Source organism: Archocentrus centrarchus, chromosome 6 (assembly GCF_007364275.1).
Source record: "Archocentrus centrarchus isolate MPI-CPG fArcCen1 chromosome 6, fArcCen1, whole genome shotgun sequence".
Classification (NCBI taxonomy): domain Eukaryota; kingdom Metazoa; phylum Chordata; class Actinopteri; order Cichliformes; family Cichlidae; genus Archocentrus; species Archocentrus centrarchus.
Genome location: NC_044351.1, coordinates 31,929,715 through 31,952,149, shown reverse-complemented (window position 1 = coordinate 31,952,149; position 22,435 = coordinate 31,929,715). Strand labels below are relative to the sequence as shown.

Sequence of the window (22,435 nt, the reverse complement as noted above, 5' to 3'; positions counted from 1 at the left end):
AGTTGCCTGAGTAAACATTATTCTTCAAAAAGGGAAGCTGTGAAATGATGCTGCCTATAAATGGTGACTTTTACAAGGTCTTCTTTGGGTCAAGCCCACAGAACTGTTAGCATTGTGCTAAATATAAAAGCTGGACTACTTTATTTTTAGATGTTATTTAATGATATTATATCACTGTATTGTTTTAATGTTTTTAGTTTATAATTACAGTATTGTATCACATTTTGATTTTTTAATGCAGATAAGCAAAAGTTTTGTTGTGTGATTAAATATGAGATATAACCAAACTCCAGCACTTAACTCTAGCTGTAGTACCTTCACTTCTGTGTCACTTGCAAGCTGTGATATCGTAATAACTTTCACAATATAACTGACAGGCAGTGTCAAAATTAGTTCAAAGAAAAAAGCAAATACAGCATGTTACCCTCACCCTTCTTGGTTTGCTCGCCTTCGGATATTTATGACAGTGAAGCAGGGATGCCTTTTTCTTAATGTGAATGGTGCTCATTTTGAATGTGTTTTGTAATAAAATCACCTGCAGGAAAGGAAACAGAAGAGAAGTCACACTTGTGTGCAAGGACTGTGCCGCACAGCTACAAAGGTCATACTAAATCAGATACAGAAGTTTGAACTTCAGAATTTAAACTTGATGAACTTAGTTTCTTTTCAGCCATTTCCAGACTTAAGCTGTATGTTGAATTTGACCTTCAGTTTAATTAAAGCAGCCTATTTTTGCCTGTTTCACGGAGAATGACACATGGTTTCACTGCACAGTCTGAAAATTCAAAAATTCCTGGAAAAAAGAAAGAAATTATGTATCTCTGTAACCCATCATATATACAATCAATATTGAATATGTATTAAACGCACTCTTACACACAGACACACAATCACCCACCACCACATCCATTCAAACCAAACATCAGCCAAGCTCTGTGTTCAGGAGGGTCATTCTACAGGCATGTGAGACAACAAAAGGAATTTGAAAGCCCAGTGAGCATGATTAGAGAGCAGGAAGTTCAAATTAAATCTACAGGTCCACTTTATCCCCCTTGACTGACTACTCATGACATACAGTACATATCTGAACTGATTTCATCCATGAGGCCCTTTTGATCATATATATATATATATATATATATATATATATATATATATATATATATATATGTGTGTGTGTTGTTTATTTTTTCAGTTGCCTCATGTTGGTAAATGAAAAAGCATTTAAACCTGAATTATTTGGGAAAGGTTCATATTTCAGGTCAAATGCTATTTCAAAGCATTCCTCACTTTGCCTGTAAAAAAAAAAAAAAGTTTAAAAATTGCTATAATGATGTTGGCATCATCCCATAAACTAGATGCTTGAATTGTAAATTTTTAAGGTAAAATAATAAAGAAACGAGTTCCTCCAGCCTTAAATTCATTTGATTTGTTGGGAAATATTTGAAGATTTTACCCCATAGGCCTAATTGTGTAATTACATACACTACAGTGGTTTCCTTTTCTTATCCCTTATATTACTGCTCTGTATTTGGGGTTTTGTGTGTGTGTTTTCACTTTCATTCTTTTCTACTGACCCCTGAGTCAGCACTTTGAATTGTTAGTGTGAGAGAGACAGGGAGAGAGATTATTTGTGCAGCATGCTTCGGGCATGTGTGACTTTATCACGTTGGGCTCCCTGTAACTGGAGTTTAATGAAACAGTGATTTGGTGTGTTTCGTTATATTTGAGCAGTGAAAAAACATAACTTTAGTGTGATTTTGTCTTATTATTATTATTATTTCCTCATGGTTCTCTTTACCTTCCCCTCTGTTGCCCTCTCACTGCTTCTCCCTCCGTTCCCGGTCTTGTCTCTTCCAGTGAACGGATCAGTGAGTTGCCCAGCCTGCTAGAAAATTGGATTTTGTATTCTTCAAAGGGACCGGCAGTCTGTGTAGGCCCCGCCCCTATCCCCGCGATGTGCCGTGACGTGAGCGCGTAGCACGACCTCCGACACTCAGTCCCCCCGCCCTCACAGCAGCAGAGTCTCCATCGGCGGCTTCAACCGGCGTATCGTATTCTCCTGACAGGAAGCACCTGTCAAAATAAACAGTGAGCAGCGCCTTATCGTCACCATCGTCAGATATGGACGCGGCATCCCTCTCGAGCAGCCAGTGCAGGTAGGAATGACAAGGCTGGATGTTGGCTTCTGAGGCTCCTCTGTTGCCTAATTGCTGTGTTTATGGGTTAAAGGGAGCCTAAAGAATAATCAGTGAAGTTTACGCGACGCATCTCCTGAGAACCGATTAGAGAAGGCAGAAGTGACAAGACGCTTATTTCTGAGGATTAGAGCAGCCAGTGAGGGTTGTCCTCCCTTTGACGTAGGCTTGTCGTGTCTGTTACAGGTGGAGGCCTTTACTTCCAATGTAAATAAAAGAAGAAGAAAAACCTGCTTTGTAAATATTTTTTTTTAAATGCAAATCTGAATCTGAATGAATGTCGCACCTTGTCAAACGGGTTGCATGTTTGCTCACTTAATAGTCCTGTCTTGTGTTTCTCATTCATAGCCTGGAGGCAGTTGGCAAGACTAGTCGAGCTGGCTTTTGTATTTTCGGGGACTTTGTGTTGCCAGTGCCAGAAATACGTGGCAGGCAGCCTGGAAACGGGGTACGCGTCAGAGCCTGAATACAAAGTCCCCGCAGCACCACGGACAGCTCCGCGCGCGGCGAGAGGGGGTGACTTCACAAGCTCACTTCCTGTTTGCTGTTATATAATTGACTGTAATCACAAAGTGTGCTCAAAGACAAACGTAACCTAAATACAAATTGAGCTTGATTTAAAGCAGAGTAAGTACATCCTTACTGCTTCCACAGGAGTGAAGAGGGGAAGTAGCAGCTAGGTGTTATCAAATGCGCTTCATTTCCTCTATAAAAGCAGAAGCTTTGGCACTATGCACGTGTGTTAACATAATGCCACGATCTTCTCAGGAGTGGACATCCCAGCAAATTCACCCCAAGGTCAGACCGTGCAATGCTCAGAGAAACCGAACCCCTACATCTCAGACTCTGCAGGCCTCAATTAGCATTTTAAATGTTAAAGTTCATGAGAGCACAATTAGACAAAGACTGAATAGGCTTGTTTGGAAGGGTTGTCAGGTGAAACCCTCTTCCCTTTAACAAGAACGTGGCAACACAGTTTTGCAAAGTTGCATCTGAACAAAACACAACTCTATATAGAGTATTCTAGAGGCAAATGTGTGACAATGATCCCAAACACACCAGAAAATCTACAACAGAATGGCTTTAAAAAACGAATCAAGGTGCTGCAATGGCCCAGTCAATGTCCAGACCTCAACCTGAATGAAATGTTGTGGCAGGACCTTAAGAGAGCTGTGCATAAATGAATGCCTGCAAACCTCAATGAACTGAAGCAGCATTGTAAAGAAAAGTGGGCAAAAATCCTCCATAACGACATGACAGTCACACAGAAAATAGTTCAGTCAAATTATTGCTGCTAAATTTGGTTCTGAATCCTGGGCTGTACTTAATTTTCCACAGGACTGCATCAAGTCCTATAAAAACTTTCATTTTTGCATGACTGTAATATGCTAACTCACAGAGAAGAAGCTTACTGAAAAGTTAGCATCCACACCTGGTGTCAGTTTTGTGTAAAGTGTTTTAAACATCAGAAGATTAAAAATACCATCCATAAAAGTTGCAATGGCATTAGAGCGCTTATAATTGTTAGCTTGGTCAGGCTAGTTAGCTGCTCATAATTTCAATAATAAATTCCTCTTGTTTATAGGGACAGTGAACTTCCCCTCAAATAAAAAATTACAGCAGAATTACAGGCATAAGAGATGTCATCATGTTATTGCTGAATAAAAGATGGTTTTATGACTGTGCTACAGATTAAACACCCCTGCTGACGTCTCCATGTTTCAGTTTCTTAGGTTTATAAATCACTAATTTAAAAAAAAAAAAAAAAAAAAAGCATGGTTAAATGACTCGAATTGCTGTCAATCATTCCCCACTTTCTAATCCAGCAGACGTTAGTGAAGTCACGTCTAAATCATCCTGACTGGTGTTCCTGTGCAAAGCTGCCATTACCACCTGAAGAATTAGTCAAAGGGCCATGTCTGCACCTGACAGGCTGGATAATGATTCGGTTACTTTCTGCTTTCTTTTCGTCTGAATAACATTTTGATACATATACCCCTGAGATTTTTGACAGTTGGCCCATTTTCTTACTTAAATGGAAACTTATCACTTTGACTGGACTCTCTAGCCCAGTTGCCAAAGCTCCTGTTGATAAAATACTTCCAGGCTAGATTTAAATGTGGAAAAAAGTGGAATAGGGGAATGATAAGATCAAACATCTAAGGGTAGTCAGTTGTAGTGGTCATTTCTAAAATGGGCTCAGAATCATCGGGCTTTCTCCTGTGTCAGATGGGTCTGGTGAAGCTTTTAGCAGACCCACCTGACACTTCAGGTGGCACCCTTTACTGTAAAGGCTGCAGCCTGAAGTGTCATTGTGTTTTAATAACAAAGCTCGAGGCATTGAGGGAACATTAACAAGGTTATAGCTTTACAACCAGATTTATAACCAGCATCACAGATCGTTTCAGACTTTGTATAATACGGTACCTTGGGGCATTCCCAATCAAATCAGTATCCCTGAATAATAATCTGGCTGTGCACTCAAAATGGGAAACCAAAAACCCTTTAGTGTGCTGCACAATGCATTATTTAATCATATTTGCACATGGTGTTCCTTTTACTGCTGCATTTCCCCTCCAGCAGATGTTTTTACTTGTAATTAGCATGACTGTCACGAAACAATGGATAACACTACCAATGAGACAATGAGCAATAGCTTTGCGTGAGTTTCGGAAACTTTGACATCATGAATGAACAGCCTTCGGTTGAATAGTCAACAGGTCGAGCCAGTTAGGACTGCTAATGTTAAATCTTGTATTGACCCACACAAAATACAAAAGCTTTAGCTGAACAAAACTCACTTATCGCTTCTCTTATCAGATACAGTTATGAAAACTATAAGGAGACAGCAGACTGGCTGCGCAACCACGTGGAGCAGCATCCTAAGGTGGCCATCATCTGTGGTTCAGGCCTGGGCGGCCTGGCTGATCTTCTAGATGACAAGAAAGAGTTCCAGTACAAGGATATTCCACGTTTTCCCACCAGCACTGGTAAGTTGTTTCCTAAAACTCCCTATTACTGTTTGGACAGTGTGCATACGCGTGCTAGGAGTGGCTCATATTGTGCTTGTGCTGTGCAGTGCCGGGCCATGCAGGGCAGCTGGTGTTTGGCAAGCTGAATGGCTGTGAGTGTGTCTGTATGCAGGGGCGATTCCATTTCTACGAGGGCTACAACATACAAACGGTAAGCTGCAGTATGTAGAGATAATGTACTGCTTATGGTCAGAGGTGGGAAGTAACAAAGGACAAATACTTCATTACTGTACTTAAGTAGAATTTTCAGGTATCTGTACTCTGAGTATTTATTTTTCTGACTACTTTTTACTTTTACATTTTCAAAACAGGCTTGTTACTTTAGGTTTAACACGTCTGAGAGAAGTTTTTATTTCCCATCACTGTGCCATCAAACCAACCTGAGACTGAATGGAGGAAAAATTACACGTGGGATAATCATACTGGCATATCCATCCCCGGGGTTTATCGCATACAAAAAACATGAAAGAGGCAAAACCATGTAATTTAATTAGCATCTATAGCACTGTACGACATATTTGGTCCGTAAGTTGTGGTCGTGTTAGTCCAACACCTAGGGAGTAAGGCGTGGCAGGTAATTTCAAATGCAACGTTTCTAAATGCGCAACAAAGATCAGCAAACACACAAACTGCAGTTTGTCACAGAGTGTGTCTGCTAGCTAAAGCCACAGCTGCTGTATTTCCAGGGAGAGAAAATAATGAGCAATTACTTCACGCAGAGATGGAAAAAGATGTAAGGGAGAGGAGAGGAAGAAGAGAGATTAGATTTAAAGGGATAGACTGCTCAGGGACATCTGATAAACTGGAAATTTAAAGCTTACATTTTTAAAATCAGACATTGAATGTGTGTATGATGTGAAGCTATGATTTGTCATGTTGTGAAATGTCCTACAAACAAACTGAAGTAGACTAACTTTGTGTTATTCAAAGGTTGCATGAAAATACTGCAGTTTATTGCAGGATAAACAGGTCAGTGTGCTGTACTGTGTTGAATTTACAGTAAAGCTCTGTGCTGGACTGGTGCACATGGTTGTGGTGTTCACGCTCATTGTTAGGTTAAATCAAATGTAGCAGATATGAGTTTGAATTTAAGCTGATGATGCTGAGATTAATTTACTGAATTTCACCTTTATACCAACTGTATACTGTCACTATAAAGACAGTATAAACAGTAACTGTCAGTGTAGGGGATGGAAATCAGCTCATGAAATACTGGGTTATATCTTGTTGAATTCAACTGTGTAAATCCACAAAGAGCAGCAGCAGCGCAGGTCAGCTGATCACAGCCTGCACACAAAGAAAATCATTGTGAGTTGTGAGTTCAGGAACTTCTTGGTTGCATGGCAATTGTTCCCAGCTGTTGGTGTTGGGTATCACTATGGTATTGTATCACTTCTTGTTCCTGTTTCGGAGCACAGTGGTGTTTTGCTTTCTGTTAGCTGTATACATAATTTGTGTAGTTTGCCGATACTGATATCGATACTGATACTATTATCAATACCATTACCTTTTAATAGTTATGAAGAATTTTCATGAAGTTTAAGTGTTTTGTGATTTTTTTTCCCCCTTTGGATCATTAATTAATTAAAAACCAGGATAGAATTGGGCAAAGTTTATAGGTAAATAGAAAATACTTTATCAAAATTAAAGTTTTTGTTCTCAAACATTAGAACAGTAACAAAACAATTTTCCACATACAATGTGATGTCTGTATTTTTTTCTTAAATAAAGTGTACAAAATGATCACTCAAGAACAAATTAAAACTTTTTTTCCAGGTAGAGTGTTCAGAAAGTATAATACAAAAATGTAATAAAAAGCATCCCTTAATTTACTAATTTGCTGGCTTTTTTCTTAAATAAACAAACTGTACAAAATTATCACTCCACAACATTTTGCTGACTCCTGATAATTGGAGGGGTAAGCAAAAAGTCAAAAAAGTAACATAAAGGGCCAAATTGTCTTATATTTTTGACATCAAATCACAGGCTGTAAGTAGGGGGCGGGGCCGGAAGTGGCCTGCAGGCTGGGCGTTTGAGACCACTGACAAATTCCTTATTTTCCCAAAGTAAAATATGTTACGTGTCACGTGACGGTATAACGTCAAAACATTGCGGGGAGGGGAGTAGCAAAGTGTGCCTACTCAGACAGTCAGCTCGCATCTTTGATGAAACCGCAGCACTGCATACAGGAGATAAACTGAAGCTAAAGTATCGATCTCATTACACTGGTATTGATCAATATCAATACCAACGTTGGTATCGATATTATCAATATTTGAATCAATCTGCCCACCACTAACTTGTATAAGGGTAGTCTCTTTGTAGCTCTGGAGGCCAGGCTTACTGAATTCAGGCCCAGGAACATGTTTAGCTGCATGTTTTCCTTGAATCGCTGGCTGTCTGAGTGATGTAAAACGACGTGGGCTTCATAGATAATTGGGAAATTTTCTGGGGAAAACCTGGTCTTGTTAGGAGAGACGACATCCATCCCACTTTGGATGGAGCAGCTCTCATTTCTAGAAATCTGGCCAAATTTATTAACCCTCCTAAAACCTGACTACCCAGGGTTGAGACCAATTATTTAATAATTGATCAACATATTGATTTATTCTGTCTTACATTTACCTGGTTACAGCAGGATGAATATGTTAGTTTAAATGAATCAACACCCCCGAGTCACACTAACTGTCAGAATGCTCGAAGCACAGGTCGAGGAGGAGGATTAGCAGCAATCTTCAATTCCAGCTTATTAATTAATCAACGACCCAGACAAAGTTTGAATTCTTTTGAAAGCCTGACTAATTGGGAAATTCAAAAACACCCATAGGGATGGGAATCGAGAACCAGTTCTTGTAGAGAACTGGTTCCCGGTAATTCAGTTCCTTGGAATCGTTAGTCTGCTTGCTTAACGTGTCTGCTTATCGATTCCACTGACGTGAGGACGCATTTGCATGATTACATTACATTACACGTTATTTGGTTCGGAATATATCCAACAGCGTCAAGACAGAAGCGTCGAGATAAAAAGCATTACAAAATTACGTTCACAGTGTTTCACCAACAGCAGCAGCTGTTTTACGTGCAGTCTGTGCACATGCAGCAAGCGCAAAAAGGCGGAGCCGTTATCGACAAAGGAAAGGAAACGTTTTTCTAGCGTGAAAAAAAGCAGCACTTTTTCCTGTAACCACCATTTAAACCTTTACTTTGAAACAGGACGAGGACTGCCAGAGTCTGGCTGGCTCAGAGGCTGGTTCTTGCAGTTGTATTTTATGTTAAAATGTTAATAGTATCAATTTTGAAAGAGGAATTCTTATTTTTTTTTTTATATCAGTTTTAATTTTGTTCTACTTTACATTAAAAAGAGTTAATGCAAACCAACCCATTTGTGGTACATTTTATTCACTCACCCAATGAGAATTGAGAAGAGAATCGAGACGGAATCAAATCGATAAGTGATATCGACAAAGGAATTGGAATTGCTAAATTCTTATCAATTCCCATCCCTACCCACCCACCACTTTAATCATATTCTGGATCTTGTCCTGACATATGGCATAGAAACTGAAGACTTAACAGTATTCCCTGAAAGCCCCCTCCTGTCTGATCATTTCTTAGTAACCTTTTCATTTACTTTAATGGATTGCACAGCAGTGGGGACTAAGTTTTATTACAGTAGAAGTCTTTCTGAAAGTGCTGTAACTAAGTTTAAGGATATAATACCATTATTATGCTCTTCAGTGCCAACACAGTGCAGAGCAGCTACCTAAACTCTGCTCCCAGTGAGGTCGATTATCTCGTCAATAGTTTTACATCCTCACTCACGACTTGGGAGACTGTGGCTCCTCTGAAAAGGAAAGCTTCAAATCAGAAGTGCCTGACTCCGTGGTATAATCCACAAATGCACAGCTTAAAGCAGATAACCCGAAAGCTGGAGAGGGAATGGCGTCTCACTAAATTAGAAGATGCTCATTTAGCCTGGAAAAAGAGTTTGTTGCTCTATAAAAAAGCCCTCCGTAAAGCTAGGACATCTTACTATTCATCATTAATTGAAGAAAATAAGAACAACCCCAGGTTTGTTTTCAGCACTGTAGCCAGGCTGACAAAGAGTCAGAGCTCTGTAGAGCCGAGTATTCCTTTCACGTTAACTAGTAGTGACTTCATGGATTTCTTTACAAATAACATTTTAGACATTAGAGTGAAAAATTACTCATAACCATCTCAAAGATTTATCTTCATGTTCGGCTGCTTTCAGCACTGCTGGTATTTGTTTAGACTCTTTTGCTCCAGTTGATCTTTCAGAGTTAACTTCAATAGTTACTTCCTCCAAACCAGCAACATGTTTATTAGATCCCATTCCTACTAGACTGTTCAAAGAAGTCTTTCCAATTATTGATGCTTCAATCTTAAAAATGATCAATCTGTCTTTATTAGTTGGCTATGTACCACAGACCTTCAAGGTGGCTGTAATTAAACCTCTACTTAAAAAGCCATCACTGACCCAGCTGTCTTAGCTAATTATAGGCCAATCTCCAACCTTCCTTTTCTCTCAAAGACTCTTGAAAGAGTAGTTGTAAAACAGCTAACTGATCATCTGCAGAGGAACGGTTTATTTGAAGAGTTTCAATCAGGTTTCAGAATTCATCACAGTACAGAAACAGCATTAGTAAGGGTTACCAATGACCTTCTTACAGCCTCTGACAGTGGACTCATCTCTGTTCTTGTCCTGTTGGACCTCAGTGCAGCTTTTGATACTGTTGACCATAACATTTTATTACAGAGATTAGAGCTTGCTATAGGTATTAAAGGTACTGCACTGCAGTGGTTTGAGTCATATTTATCTAATAGACTCCAATTTGTTCATGTAAATGGGGAGTCTTCTTCACACACTAAGGTTAATTATGGAGTTCCACAGGGTTCTGTGCTAGGACCAATTTTATTTACATTATACATGCTTCCCTTGGACAGTATTATTAGAAAGCATTGCATAAATTGTCATTGTTATGCAGATGATACTCAGCTTTACCTATCGATGAAGCCAGATGACACACATGAATTAGTTAAACTGCAGGAATGTCTTAAAGACATTAAGGCCTGGATGCCCTCTAATTTCCTGCTTCTAAATTCAGATCAAACTGAAGTTCTTGTACTCGGCCCCACAAATCTTAGAAACATGGTGTTGAACCAGATACTCTGGACGGCATTACTTTGGCATCCAGTAACACTGTGAGATATCTTGGAGTCATTTTTGACCAGGATATGTCCTTCAATGCACATATTAAACAAATATGTAGGACTTTCTAGGGACTAGAAAGAGAGCAGATTTCTCCCATATTAGCTTCTCTTCATTGGGTCAGGTTCAAGACCAATGCAGGCTAATGTAGACATCTTCTCCTCAGCAGAAGACATCATGATGCTTATTATATTATTTTCTTCCCCTTATCCAATTCAGGGTCACATGGGGTGCTGGAGCCTATCCCAGCAGTCATAGGGCGAGAGACAGGGTACACCCTATACAGGTCGCCAGCCTGTCACAGGACTAACACAGACAGACAGACAACCATTCACACTCACTTTCACACCTGTGGGCAAGTTAGAATCACTAATTTACCTAACCCCAGTAACTGCATGTCTTTGGACTGTGGGAGGAAACCAGAGTACCCAGAGAAAACCCCCTCAAGGAGAACATGCAAACTCCACACACTTTAAGGCCCGGGCCAAGGTGGATTCGAACTTAGGACCTTCTTGCTCTGAGGCAACAGTGCTGCCCCTCTATAATTATTCCTGAAGAAAAAAATAGATGAAATCAATATTTTAAATTGCCTGGGTTTTAGTTGGTGTGGTGAGACTGCAGTTATAAATAGATGCAATTTTGATAAAATGCCGGTTATACACAAAGGACAGTGGAGTAACAATCTATCCAACAGATGTTAAAGTATTTTGATCTGGAGTAAATACTGACTTGCACTGCCATCAACAATGATGCTAGTATGCACATAACAATGATGCTAGTATGGCTAAAACCACTCATGCCTCTGATCTTGGTATTACATTGTTTGCCCACAGCACTTGCCTCCTCTGCTGTGCAGGGATTACTTTTGATCTAATTATATTTTGAGTGGCCTCCATGTAAATACTGGATGGTGCAGAGATGAAGGCATATTTATTTGTTACTGCTTTGCCTGGTGAGCAGCTTTCTGTCACAATTTCTACCTCAGGTTGCTGCAAAAAAAAAATTGATAATAAAATAAACAAGCTAAATAAAGAGCAGTCATCATTCAGAGGTTTTCATTATAAGGTTATCATATGCATATGGCACCCAACGCCTGGCCCGGCATGCAGACAAAGAGTAGTGTAGTCATTTCACATTTATATGCTGTAGTCATTCCCTCCGCAGAACATTCAGGGGCCTCAAGACTGTATCAATCATGTTTCATAGAATAGTTTCATAACTCATGAGTCAGCATTATTATGCTGAGAATAAACAAGCAACTCTGGAACAAATACAACATTTCCATTACACAACCCAACTCATTTCTGTGTCTTGAGACTTTGCAGATGCAAATGATGTACTGTACTGTATAATTCAACTAAAGCTGGCAGTTTAAACTCTGACTTCGTCAGTCAAACTGAGAAAAACATTCTGTTGGAACTGCCTTTAAAATGTGTTATTGTTCTTTAAATCGATGAGTCAAAATCAGACTTTTTTTCATATAGCATATATCCTGTGAGAGAAAACTGCTCTCTGAGACAATTAAGACTTTCTCCCACCCTTAAATATTATGCTATAATTTTATCATATAAAGAACAGGGTTAGACTGTTGTATAGCTGGAGCTTGAGGTAACAATTTACAAAGTTTATGGAATGATCAGCTGAAGAGCTGAGATGACACTAAGAAAAACCACAGAGCGTGTCACAGGGGATTGCCCTTTGCCCCATGGAGCCTTCATATCCTGGTTTGACTTTTATTACCAGCTTTCGCATGCCATATCCACATAAAATGCTTCACATAGCCCCTCTGAATCATAAAATCCAGTTTTGTACAGTAATAGAAGGCCAGATGCATTATAGCCCTTATATATCCAATCAAAGCTTTAAACAAACAATAGTTTAAATGCCTCTAGATGAATCCTCTGCATAAGTTTTGACTGTTTTATTACTCAGGTTAAGTTTTGACTTATGCAGATGCCAACGTGGGTAAATTTTCTACTACAAACGTGCTTTTCTGGGAGGATGTTCTCGACTTTGCCCTGTGTTACAGTCCTTAATCCCTACTTGGAAAACTAAACACAATCCTAAACTGACAAGCTCGTGGGTGGGAATAAGTTTTTATTAATCACCTAACTGCATGGCAGTGTCACTCTGCTGGTTGTCCACAGCACACATTTAATAATTTAAATCTAAAACTAATCTAATCTAAAACAATTAGCATAGTACACATTGGGGTGGCTGTGGCTCAGGAAGTAGAGCAGGTCATCTACCAATCAGAAGGTTGGTGGTATGATTCCCAGCTTCTCCAGTCTGCGTGTCAAAGTATCCTTGAGCAAGATACTGAACCCCAAGTTGCTGTCCGATGCGACATGGGGAAACAAAAAAAAAAGGACTTTGAAAAAGAAAACAGTCCCATGGTTAGAGCAAATTGGCTAATGTTAACAGCTTAATTTGTAAACTGAGCTTGAATATTTAGTAAGTTGTCAATTAGTAATGCATATCGATGATTGCTATCAGCTAATGGGGTGTGTCACAATTCAGGGTCTGCGTCCTTTGAAGGCTGCATTTTAAGGCTGATTTCAACACAGCCAGGTGATGAAGGCTGTCTCAATTTGAAGGTGCCTCCAAATGCAGCCTTGTTTTCCCCAGATTCGAAGGAGAAATCAGGTTTATATCTGACATGTTCACCATGATTCATTGTGGGCTGAAGGCATTGCAGGAAATTTTCAAATGAAAGAGATAATGGTGGAGGACAGTGGCCAAAAAGTTTGAAATATTTATTTTTCTGTGACACAAAATAAACTTTTCTGATGTTTTTAGGTGTAAACCTCGAATATCTGCTCGATTCATCAAGATATTGCTTAATTGCAAAGGTTCTCTGATGTTTTTAGAGATGTCCATTCCCACTGGTCTAACAGCCAGCTCACTTCACCAGCTGTCAGCTGACTGGCCGGTCAAGGTTCACTATACCCAGAGTGAACCCCAATTGAATTGAATTGAATCATAAACACATTGCCAATGCAATCAAAGTGTACCTAGATAGAAAAATACACTATCAGTCATGGATTGGCCTCCCCAGAGCTTGGACCTCATCATTATTGAAGCAGTGTGGGATCATCTTGACAGAGAATGGAACAAAAGGCAGCAACATCCAAAGAAGAGCTTTGAATGTCCTTCAAGAAGTCTGGAGAACTGTTCCTGAAGAGGCTGTGTTGAAGAATAAAGGTGGTTGTATCGAATATTGACAATTGTTCAAACTGCACTGCATTTATGCTTGCAAGTTTCAATAAATCAATCCACCTATTTCCTATTTTCTAGCAAAATATAAAGAAATTAGGGGTGGCTCAAGAGTTTTGTACTGTTTCAGTATTGTATCTCAACATTTTTTCTAAGTTTCTTAGAAAATTTACTGCATCCTTCCAAGACAACTTGAATCTACACACTGGAAAAATGGGTGGTCACATTTATAGTCCATATCCATTTTGAGTACCAGTTTAATTGGGTAGAGTGTGTCCTATATCTTACAGACACTTCCTCAAACTTGTCATTATTCTTTTAATTTTAGAGGCCCTGCAGTCTTACATATGGGGCTTGTTGTGCTTAAAATTTTGTCCTTGGAACACAGTTCAGTGTGAGCTTATAATATGCAAACCTTCTATCAAACACACCAATGTTCCAAAGTGACAGCACTGACCTTATCAAGAAAGCAGACTACTCGATAACATTTCTGCACTAACTAGCAGAACATTTTCATTGGCAATTCAATCTCTAGAGCAATATGAAATAGAAAAAAAAAAAACAATTTCCAAATGTGACTGCAGTGAAAAGTAGCAACTGTCATTTATGGGTCATCAGTTGCCCTATAAAGGTTAGCACAGAACCACAACTGTTCCACACATGCGCAAGAACCTACAGGAATAAAAATCCTACTGACATCAGTGCAGTGGCGGATCTAGGATTTTTCTGAGTAAGGGGCCATCAAGGGACCACAGTATTCATAGAGGGGCCAAGTATTTGTGGTAGATGTGGTGATATACGGACCAATAAAAATTAAAGCCATTACATTAAAGTTATGGTAAATCTTATCACCATGAGGTGTAAGAATTCAGTTTACTTATGTGCCATTACACTAAATAACAATATCAGACATTTCATACATTACAGCATTAACTGTTGTTGCTCTCCCTAAATGATTTCTGACCTGATGAAAGGGACTGGAGGTGTCCTGCTCCTGACCAGCCTCTGGTCTGCTGTGCTCTCTCCCTCCTCTCACCCTGCTCATTTTCAGCTGGCAGACTCACACTTTCGCTCAAAAACTGCTGAATTCCCACCTGAGACCGACCCTTTCTTTTCATATTCTTCTCTATCACTGCCAGACATTATAGTTAATGTTAACACACAAATGCAAATTACAAAGAAGTACATGAATTCGGGTTACATGAATTAGTGAAATGCTAACGTCCATGTCCAAACACAAGAATGGCCTCAGTTAACATTACTCTTAACTAACTTTGCCTCTTAAATTAATGTTTGTCAGACTTACGCTATGTGACAGCTGTGAGTAAAAAGGGATTTATGACTTATCATTACCAGCAAACTCCTCAATGACTCTGGCATCGATTGTCGGTTAAAAAACTTTCTCCGCGAGATCGTTCAAATCTTCTTTTTCTTCTGTAAGCTTTATTCACATTCCTATTTGGCTCATTAGCACTACTGGTGTTTCAGCATGGAATTGCATCCACCTATAATTTGATCCTTGCTCTCGGACAAAGGACAGATGAGTGACAGGACAGGGGCACATCAGGGTACCAGTCAGATTTCAGATGGGGCCAATGCCCCTGTGGCCCCACCCTTAGAACCGCCCCTGCATCAGTGCATAAAGAAGCTGGCATTTTTAAAATGATGGCTTTATATGATGATTTGTTTCCTTTGCTATTATTCCCAGGTTACCTGTAACTCTCTTTTATAGTATTCTGACAAACACTGAAACCATAAAAGAGTGACAGCTGCTGCCTCTGAAGCATACGATATTTATCTTTCCAGGTGACGTACCCGGTGCGAGTCTTCTATCTGCTGGGGGTGAAAACTTTGATTGTGACAAACGCAGCAGGAGGACTCAATGAGACCTACAGTGTGGGAGACATCATGCTCATTAAAGATCACATCAACATGCCGGGCTTCGCAGGACAGAACCCTCTGTGTGGGCATAATGAGGAGAGGTACAGAAGCACCCGCACAGGGCTATGAAAGGGAAGCCTGTATCACATGCATTGCTCCTGTGTCTCATTCATGTATCGCCCCTTCAGGTTTGGAGTGCGGTTCCCATGCATGTCAGACGCCTATGACCGTGAGCTGAGGGCCCTGGCCAAGAGAACAGCAAAGGAACAGGGCTGCGACAGTTTCCTGAGGGAAGGGGTTTACTGCATGTTGGCTGGACCAACATTTGAGACCATTGCCGAGTGCAGACTCCTGCAGAAGCTGGGGGCTGATGCTGTGGGTTAGTACAGCTCCTTCATGCTCAGTTAAAGGGATACTGCCCTTTAAAGGGACACGTTACGGGGGGGCATCTACCAGAGCCAGTGCACAGATATTTAAACAAATATGGAGAAATGGATATTCTTTGATCCTTAATGCTGTGATATCAAAGCCCAGATTCAAATGTACATAAGATATGCTGGTTTAACTAATTTAGGGACTTTGGTAGGATTTAAAAATCTGTGCATGCAAAATGTTGCTTTGTTTAAAGGATACTTTAATTTTTTTTCATCTGGACCTCCTCCTACTGAGCTGTTATGAGTTTGTATTTATTACTTATTTGTTCAAATTATAGATAGACCAACTTGACACCCAGGCCTCGTGTTATTATTACATAACCTCCAGTTTTTACAAAGTCATACAATATGAATGACTTTGCATTTCTTCACTGCTTCACAGTATTCCCCCCCCCCCCCCCCCCCCCCCACTCACACTATATGTTTGTGTACAGTTACACAGAAGTGTGCCACACGGTGCTTTTCTCTTTTTGAAGGTGAAGTTGGTCCAAATACAAACTGGGCTTTTTTATTTGCATAGTTCAGGTGCATAGTTAAAATATTAATTTATACATGCAGAGGCTGGAAGGCAATAGTAAACAGTTTGGGTGTAGGCCACGTCTTTATGCACTTACTGAATGTTTGCATTAATTACAGTTGCTGTTTACATGCATCCATGATTAAATCCAAAGACAAGAAAATTTAGTGGAGATCAAACTGGGATCCCAGTGCCTCCCAGTTTGGTCCCTCACTCCAAGAGAAATTACTGAGCCAAGACTATAGAAGAGAGCTCATAAGATTCATGGCCACCTCCCCGAATGAATCAAGCACCCCCAACTTTTCAGAATTACACAGATAATCATGCCATTAAATTTTTCTTTCAAATTCAAACTAATGACTCCTCTCCAGCCTTTACTGCTCTGCTTAAGGGGGACAACACAAGACAGGACCGCATCACTAAATCACATGCACCGTTTCCAGGTTCACATCATATACCCGCTTATTCTTTTTTCACTGTAGCAGTTGATGTTTTGTTTTTGTGTTATTATTGTATTATAATGTGATTCAGACTTTTTGTCCTACAGAACAGGAACCTGATATTAACTGCATCACCCCACTTAGCTGTAACATTGTTAATGATACTTTTTCCTGTGTAATAAAAATGGGTGAAACCAGATGATAAATACATTTTGAAATTTGATATAGGGCTTTATTATCTGAATTTGAAATAATACAGTCGATTACTTTTATATATGTCAGCCCACAGCAAAAGTAAAGTGTCAAACTGTGGGAAAATATGCAGTTTTTGACAGAATAATCATTATAGTATAGCCTAATGAAAACAAATGCTCACTTTCACTCCCATAATCCTTTTTTTATTTCAGCAATGCTTCAAATGACTATATGTAAAATTGAAAAGATAATAATTATCACTTGACTCTGCAGTTAATTTTAGTCCAGCAGAGCCTTAGAGGTTTTACAGAACTTTTTTTTCTTCTTCTTCTTCTCGCTTCTCCCAAGAAGCCAAAAATAATTTATTACAGATTTTAACTGGCTCTTTACCCTTATGTTTAAGCCTACTTGTTACTGCGAGTTCTTCATATCCTGTGAAGTGTTGTCCTTGTTTGGGTTGGGAGTTACAAATGTATAAGAGAAAGCCTGCATTACAAAGTGGGGGATTAAAAAACATGGAGGTTAATTAAGCAGGGACAGTCTATAAAAGTTTCTGTCAAGTTGCATTATGGGAAATGATCAACCTGCACCGTAGTGGTGAAGTCAAACCATCTCCTCTTTTTAATGTGCCTCTTACAAGGTTCCTACCTTTGTACAGGTTCAGTACTAAATGAGATTTAAAGGGATGTTTTCATGTACTGTACTCAGTTAAACTCTGCCCTCTGCCTAGGTATGAGCACAGTCCCTGAGGTGGTGGTGGCTCGTCACTGTGGCTTGCGTGTCTTGGGCCTGTCCCTCATCACCAATAAGGTTGTGACGGATTATGAGAGCGATGAAAAAGCGAATCACGAAGAAGTGCTGAGAACCACTCAGCACCGGACCAAGGACTTCCAGAAGCTTGTGAGGCACATCATATCCAAGATCGAGTAACGCTCTCTAAAATCTGTTTGCAGCCTAGCAGTGAAATCACTGGTCAATAATCAGAGCTTTGAACAAATTAAAAGTGGTGTTTCGGGGTGGAGCTGGGTGATACGGGCAAAATGTTATCACAATATTTTTTTTCTGTATGATTTCTGTAATAATATAGATTTATATTAGTATTCTAAGCTAGCATCTATTTTGATACAAATTAGAAGAACAAGTCAACACAAACTAAATACCCATTCTAAACTAAATTCAGTGGATTTAGAGCCTTGTGGCCAGACTCAATTGATGTCAACATCTCACCATGTGGGCACAAGGTTTTGTTTTCAGCTCCCTTTGCGATGGCCTTTTCCTACTGCAGCACTCTCCCCACTATTTTTTGATGGGACCCACAACTTGCAGGTGATTCTGTGATCAGTGAGCTGCTGCAAGATCTCTTTTCTTTTTCCAAGAAAAATAAAAAGGGCTGACCCTTATTTTACCTACACAGCGGTCTCTGTGTAGATAAAACAGTAATATATGAATTTATTAATAATTGACAATTAACCTAGTAGTACTGACAGAAACAACCCAACGTAATAAATTAGAATCACAATTACAAATTAGTGAACACCCATTTCCAATTCTGAAAGTCTTTCAGGCCCCACTAAAACTTTTGTCGCGTGTAATCTTAAATAGATCAGTAAAACAGGGTAATCTGGTCAAAAACCGCTCAGACAAATTAATAAAAACATAACTAAATGAGCTAAATTAAATTAGCTTGGCCTGACTGGAGAAAACTGAACCACATGACCTTTCTTTTGATTCATGGAGTTTTCTACACGGCTTCCGCTCCTCTCCTAACCTCAATTAGGAGCGTTTATAAAGTTTAAGATTTTAAGGTAAATATTGCACTTAAGGGTGCTTGTACTGTAGTAGTTGGAAATATCCATAACTTTTGATGATTGATGAAAACTTATGTGGCTTGTTTGAGATTTAGCACTACCTCAGCAAGACTTTCACAAACCAGGAAACGTAAGCCTGAATCCAGTCCCTGCCTTACTTACTATTTGTTTGGTGTAAATTTCACCACAATTAGCTGTTTAGTCGCAGTGATGACCCTGCAGTACACTTCGCCTTCACCGTGGTAAGATGAAGAGTGAAAAAGGGGGAGAGCAAATCACATGATCTGTAAGGAAACATGGAAAATGCAAAAACTCTTTCAAAACGGCTCATAGCAAGAAATCATGATGCATTGACGTTTGATGTGTGCTTGTTTAAATCTAAATCAAGTGTTATGGAAGCTACAATCATGACACCCAGCACGCATTCCATCGTTTAAAGTTTCCATACTCTCAAATATTCCATATCACAGATCAATAACTGTAATAGGAATACAGTGGCTTCTACTTGTGCAACCACCAGTGTGCATTTCTGTCTGGGCATAAGTGCTGCAGGGCAGTTGGGGTTTTTCCTCTACCGATACTGTAATGATCCATCTTTTGTTACACTTACTTTTGTTACGTGCATGCGTGCTGTATGCTGTATGTCTTATTTGCCTTTAACAAGAGCAATGTATACAGCTACCCCTTATGAATGCATCATCTGCCTGTGTCACACACATCCGGAAAACACTGTTAGCTTATGGACTGGTCTTCTCATCTTAGTTCAGGCCCACAGTCATATGACTGAATTCACAATAGCTGCTACTTAGAAAGAATATAAAGTGGGTTTAGGGACAAACTGACACCTACTGGCTTTTATTTTCACATATTACTTGTTATTCAGAATGCACTATTAATTATTTTACCTGTAAATCAAAGTGGGCATATAATCAAGAGTTTTATATATATATTCTTTAAGTAGGCAGATTACTATCCATTGTATTTATCTTATACTAATGCATAGGTCAAAACTCTAATATCATTACTACTTGTTGCTGGATTTTACTAAGAAAAGGAAATTAATCCATTTGTTAAAAGTCTATCCAATAATGAAGAGCACTTTGTTTTTAGTGATCTCACAGATCAGCAGATTTATATATAGAGAAATGTAATTAATGGCTATAAAAGTAAAATATAATCTGAAAGACGTGCCAGAAGTCAAAAGCTAATCTGGTCGAGCAGTTGCGATTTATGAAGGTTCTGCTTTTATTTGCACACTAAGAGTCCACATCACTGTAACGTCAGAGAGAACTAGAAGTTTTCAGTCTTCTCTGTGCTGATCTGGAACCAGCTCGCCTGCCAGCTCGCCTTGACCATCTCATTCATTAGAGCTGGAAAGGCCGGAGAAATCCAAGATCAGCAGTCCAAATTTGGCACTTTGTTTCAGTCTTCTGTTTTCTGGTCTTCCTTCTGTTTGTCCTACATTGGGTGAATTAAACTTTATATATTGTTTGTTAATCACATTTAATGTATCCAGGTCTCAAGTTAGAATTGAATTCACTTATATAAAAATAAATTATAGCAAAGTAGTTGCCAAGTTTTGCTGCTGTTAAATAAAAATTTGCTGTGACATCTGGGTAACTGTATTTTTTCTCCGTCATGGATGACTCCACGCATAGGTCTTTGGGTGTGTGCTTCATTGCATGCGCACATGTGTGTGTGTGTGTGTGTGTGTGTGTGTGTGTGTGTGTGTGTGTGTGTGTGTGTGTGTGTGTGTGTGTGTGCACTACTACAGGGGTTACAGCTCAAAATCAATCAATATGGAAGTCAGTTTCAAGGAGAAAAGGAGTTTCTTCCAGTTTCAGTGATAATGAGGTTCAGTGAACGGGGAGATAAAGGCAAACACAGACCCGAACAAAGCGCACACCTCACACACATCAACAGCATCTACACACTCTGTCTGCAGCACCACGCTCTTTCAATCTTTTACTTTAAACACACCTCAAACAGATGAGGTCAGAGTCAGATTGAGATAAAGTGGAAATGGTTGTTCCGTCCCCCTCCTGCTCTCTTATATAATTCATCTACATACAGCGTGCAGCCGTCTGTGGAGCTGAAATATTAATACAAATGAGCCAGACAGCCCAACAACATAACACTGAGCTTAATTGTATTTACACACACTCGTGAAAATTAGTCACAACCTAACTGCACGGCAAAACACAAGACATCTTCAAAGATATGTAGGATTCAAATAGCGTTCTCTCTGCTTTGGGATGAGGGGAAGTGGAAACAGGACACAGATAAGGACAGATGATGGGAGTGACTAAAGAGAATAAGAGAGGAGAGGAGAGTGTGTTTGATTCTACAGTCCCCACTGCTGCCGACAGGCTTCATTTGTAATGCATTGTCACTGTGCCAACTGAGCCTAAATCCCACTATTGATAATTATTGAGTGAAAAGAGAAGCTGAGGAAATAGAGTGGGACAGCTCTGCTGAGTTTTCACTCTTAAACACTCTCACACATTTCGCTCACACACACAAATTGCCCTTATATGCTGTCATGTACCTGTGCTCATACTGAGGCAGCAGTGCCCCTCCTGTCCTGTTTCTGAATGTGACTCCTACAAGCCCAAGAAACAGCATTAGCGAGGGAACGTCTGTGCTGACTTTCACACGCTGCCTCCAAATCATGTCAGCTGCCAGCAGTGTGTCAGCACTGTACCAGCGTGCAGGGTGGTGCTGGAAAAATTACTGCCCCACCCACCTCTGTGGAGATGTGATGGGTCAAACTCAACACCGCAGCTTGTGGCGTTATGGTCCATCTTGGTTTATCTGGATTATCTTAATTATTCGCCTGCAGCTTCAGCTTGGATACCAGTCTTGATTTATTGCAACAAAATGTGAACAAACAGCACAGACTGCACAGTCATGTCTTACTAGTCCCACTGTGACAAAACCTTACAGAACTCCACTAATAAAGCTGTCACTCAGAGAGGGAGTATGTGTCTGGAATAAGGTTTGTAGCATCTGGATAAAAATAAACATCGATTCTGGTTCACTGAATGGGATTTTCATATAAAATATACTGTAGCTACAGTATAAGCAATATATCAGCTTTGGTTTGCTCATTTACGCCACAATTTTAGTAGTCATAAATATGATTACAAATGTTATTTAGTGAACTTTATAGGTATGGATTACCACGTTTTGTTTGTTTGTTTTCATCTTAGAGAAAGAATAGCCAGGCTAGCCAATTCCACCTACACTACATGGACTGGGTCACACCTCTTAATCTTTGAATTCAGGTGTTTTTAGTCCCATTGCCACAGGTGTGTAAAATCAAGCACCTAGCCATAAAATCTGCCTTTACGAGCATTTGTGAAAGAGTGGGTCTTTCTGAAGAGCTCACTGAATTTGAGTGTTGTACTGTGATGGGATGCCAGCATTGCAACAAGTCAGTTTGTGAAATTTCTTCCCTCCAAGATATTCCACCATCAACTGT

At 39.7% G+C, this 22,435-nt stretch overlaps 1 protein-coding gene across 1 annotated transcript; it reads left to right on the top strand.

The window, feature by feature from the left end:
• The first annotated feature begins 2,010 nt into the window (after window positions 1-2,010).
• On the top strand, window positions 2,011-20,560 carry pnp6 (purine nucleoside phosphorylase 6). Its single transcript, XM_030731351.1, has 6 exons — window positions 2,011-2,159; window positions 5,019-5,188; window positions 5,278-5,381; window positions 15,483-15,658; window positions 15,746-15,936; window positions 17,874-20,560. Exons 1-6 carry the CDS (start codon window positions 2,125-2,127, stop codon window positions 18,071-18,073), a joined length of 876 nt encoding a protein of 291 aa, XP_030587211.1. The 5' UTR covers window positions 2,011-2,124; the 3' UTR covers window positions 18,074-20,560.
• Window positions 20,561-22,435: the final 1,875 nt, after the last annotated feature.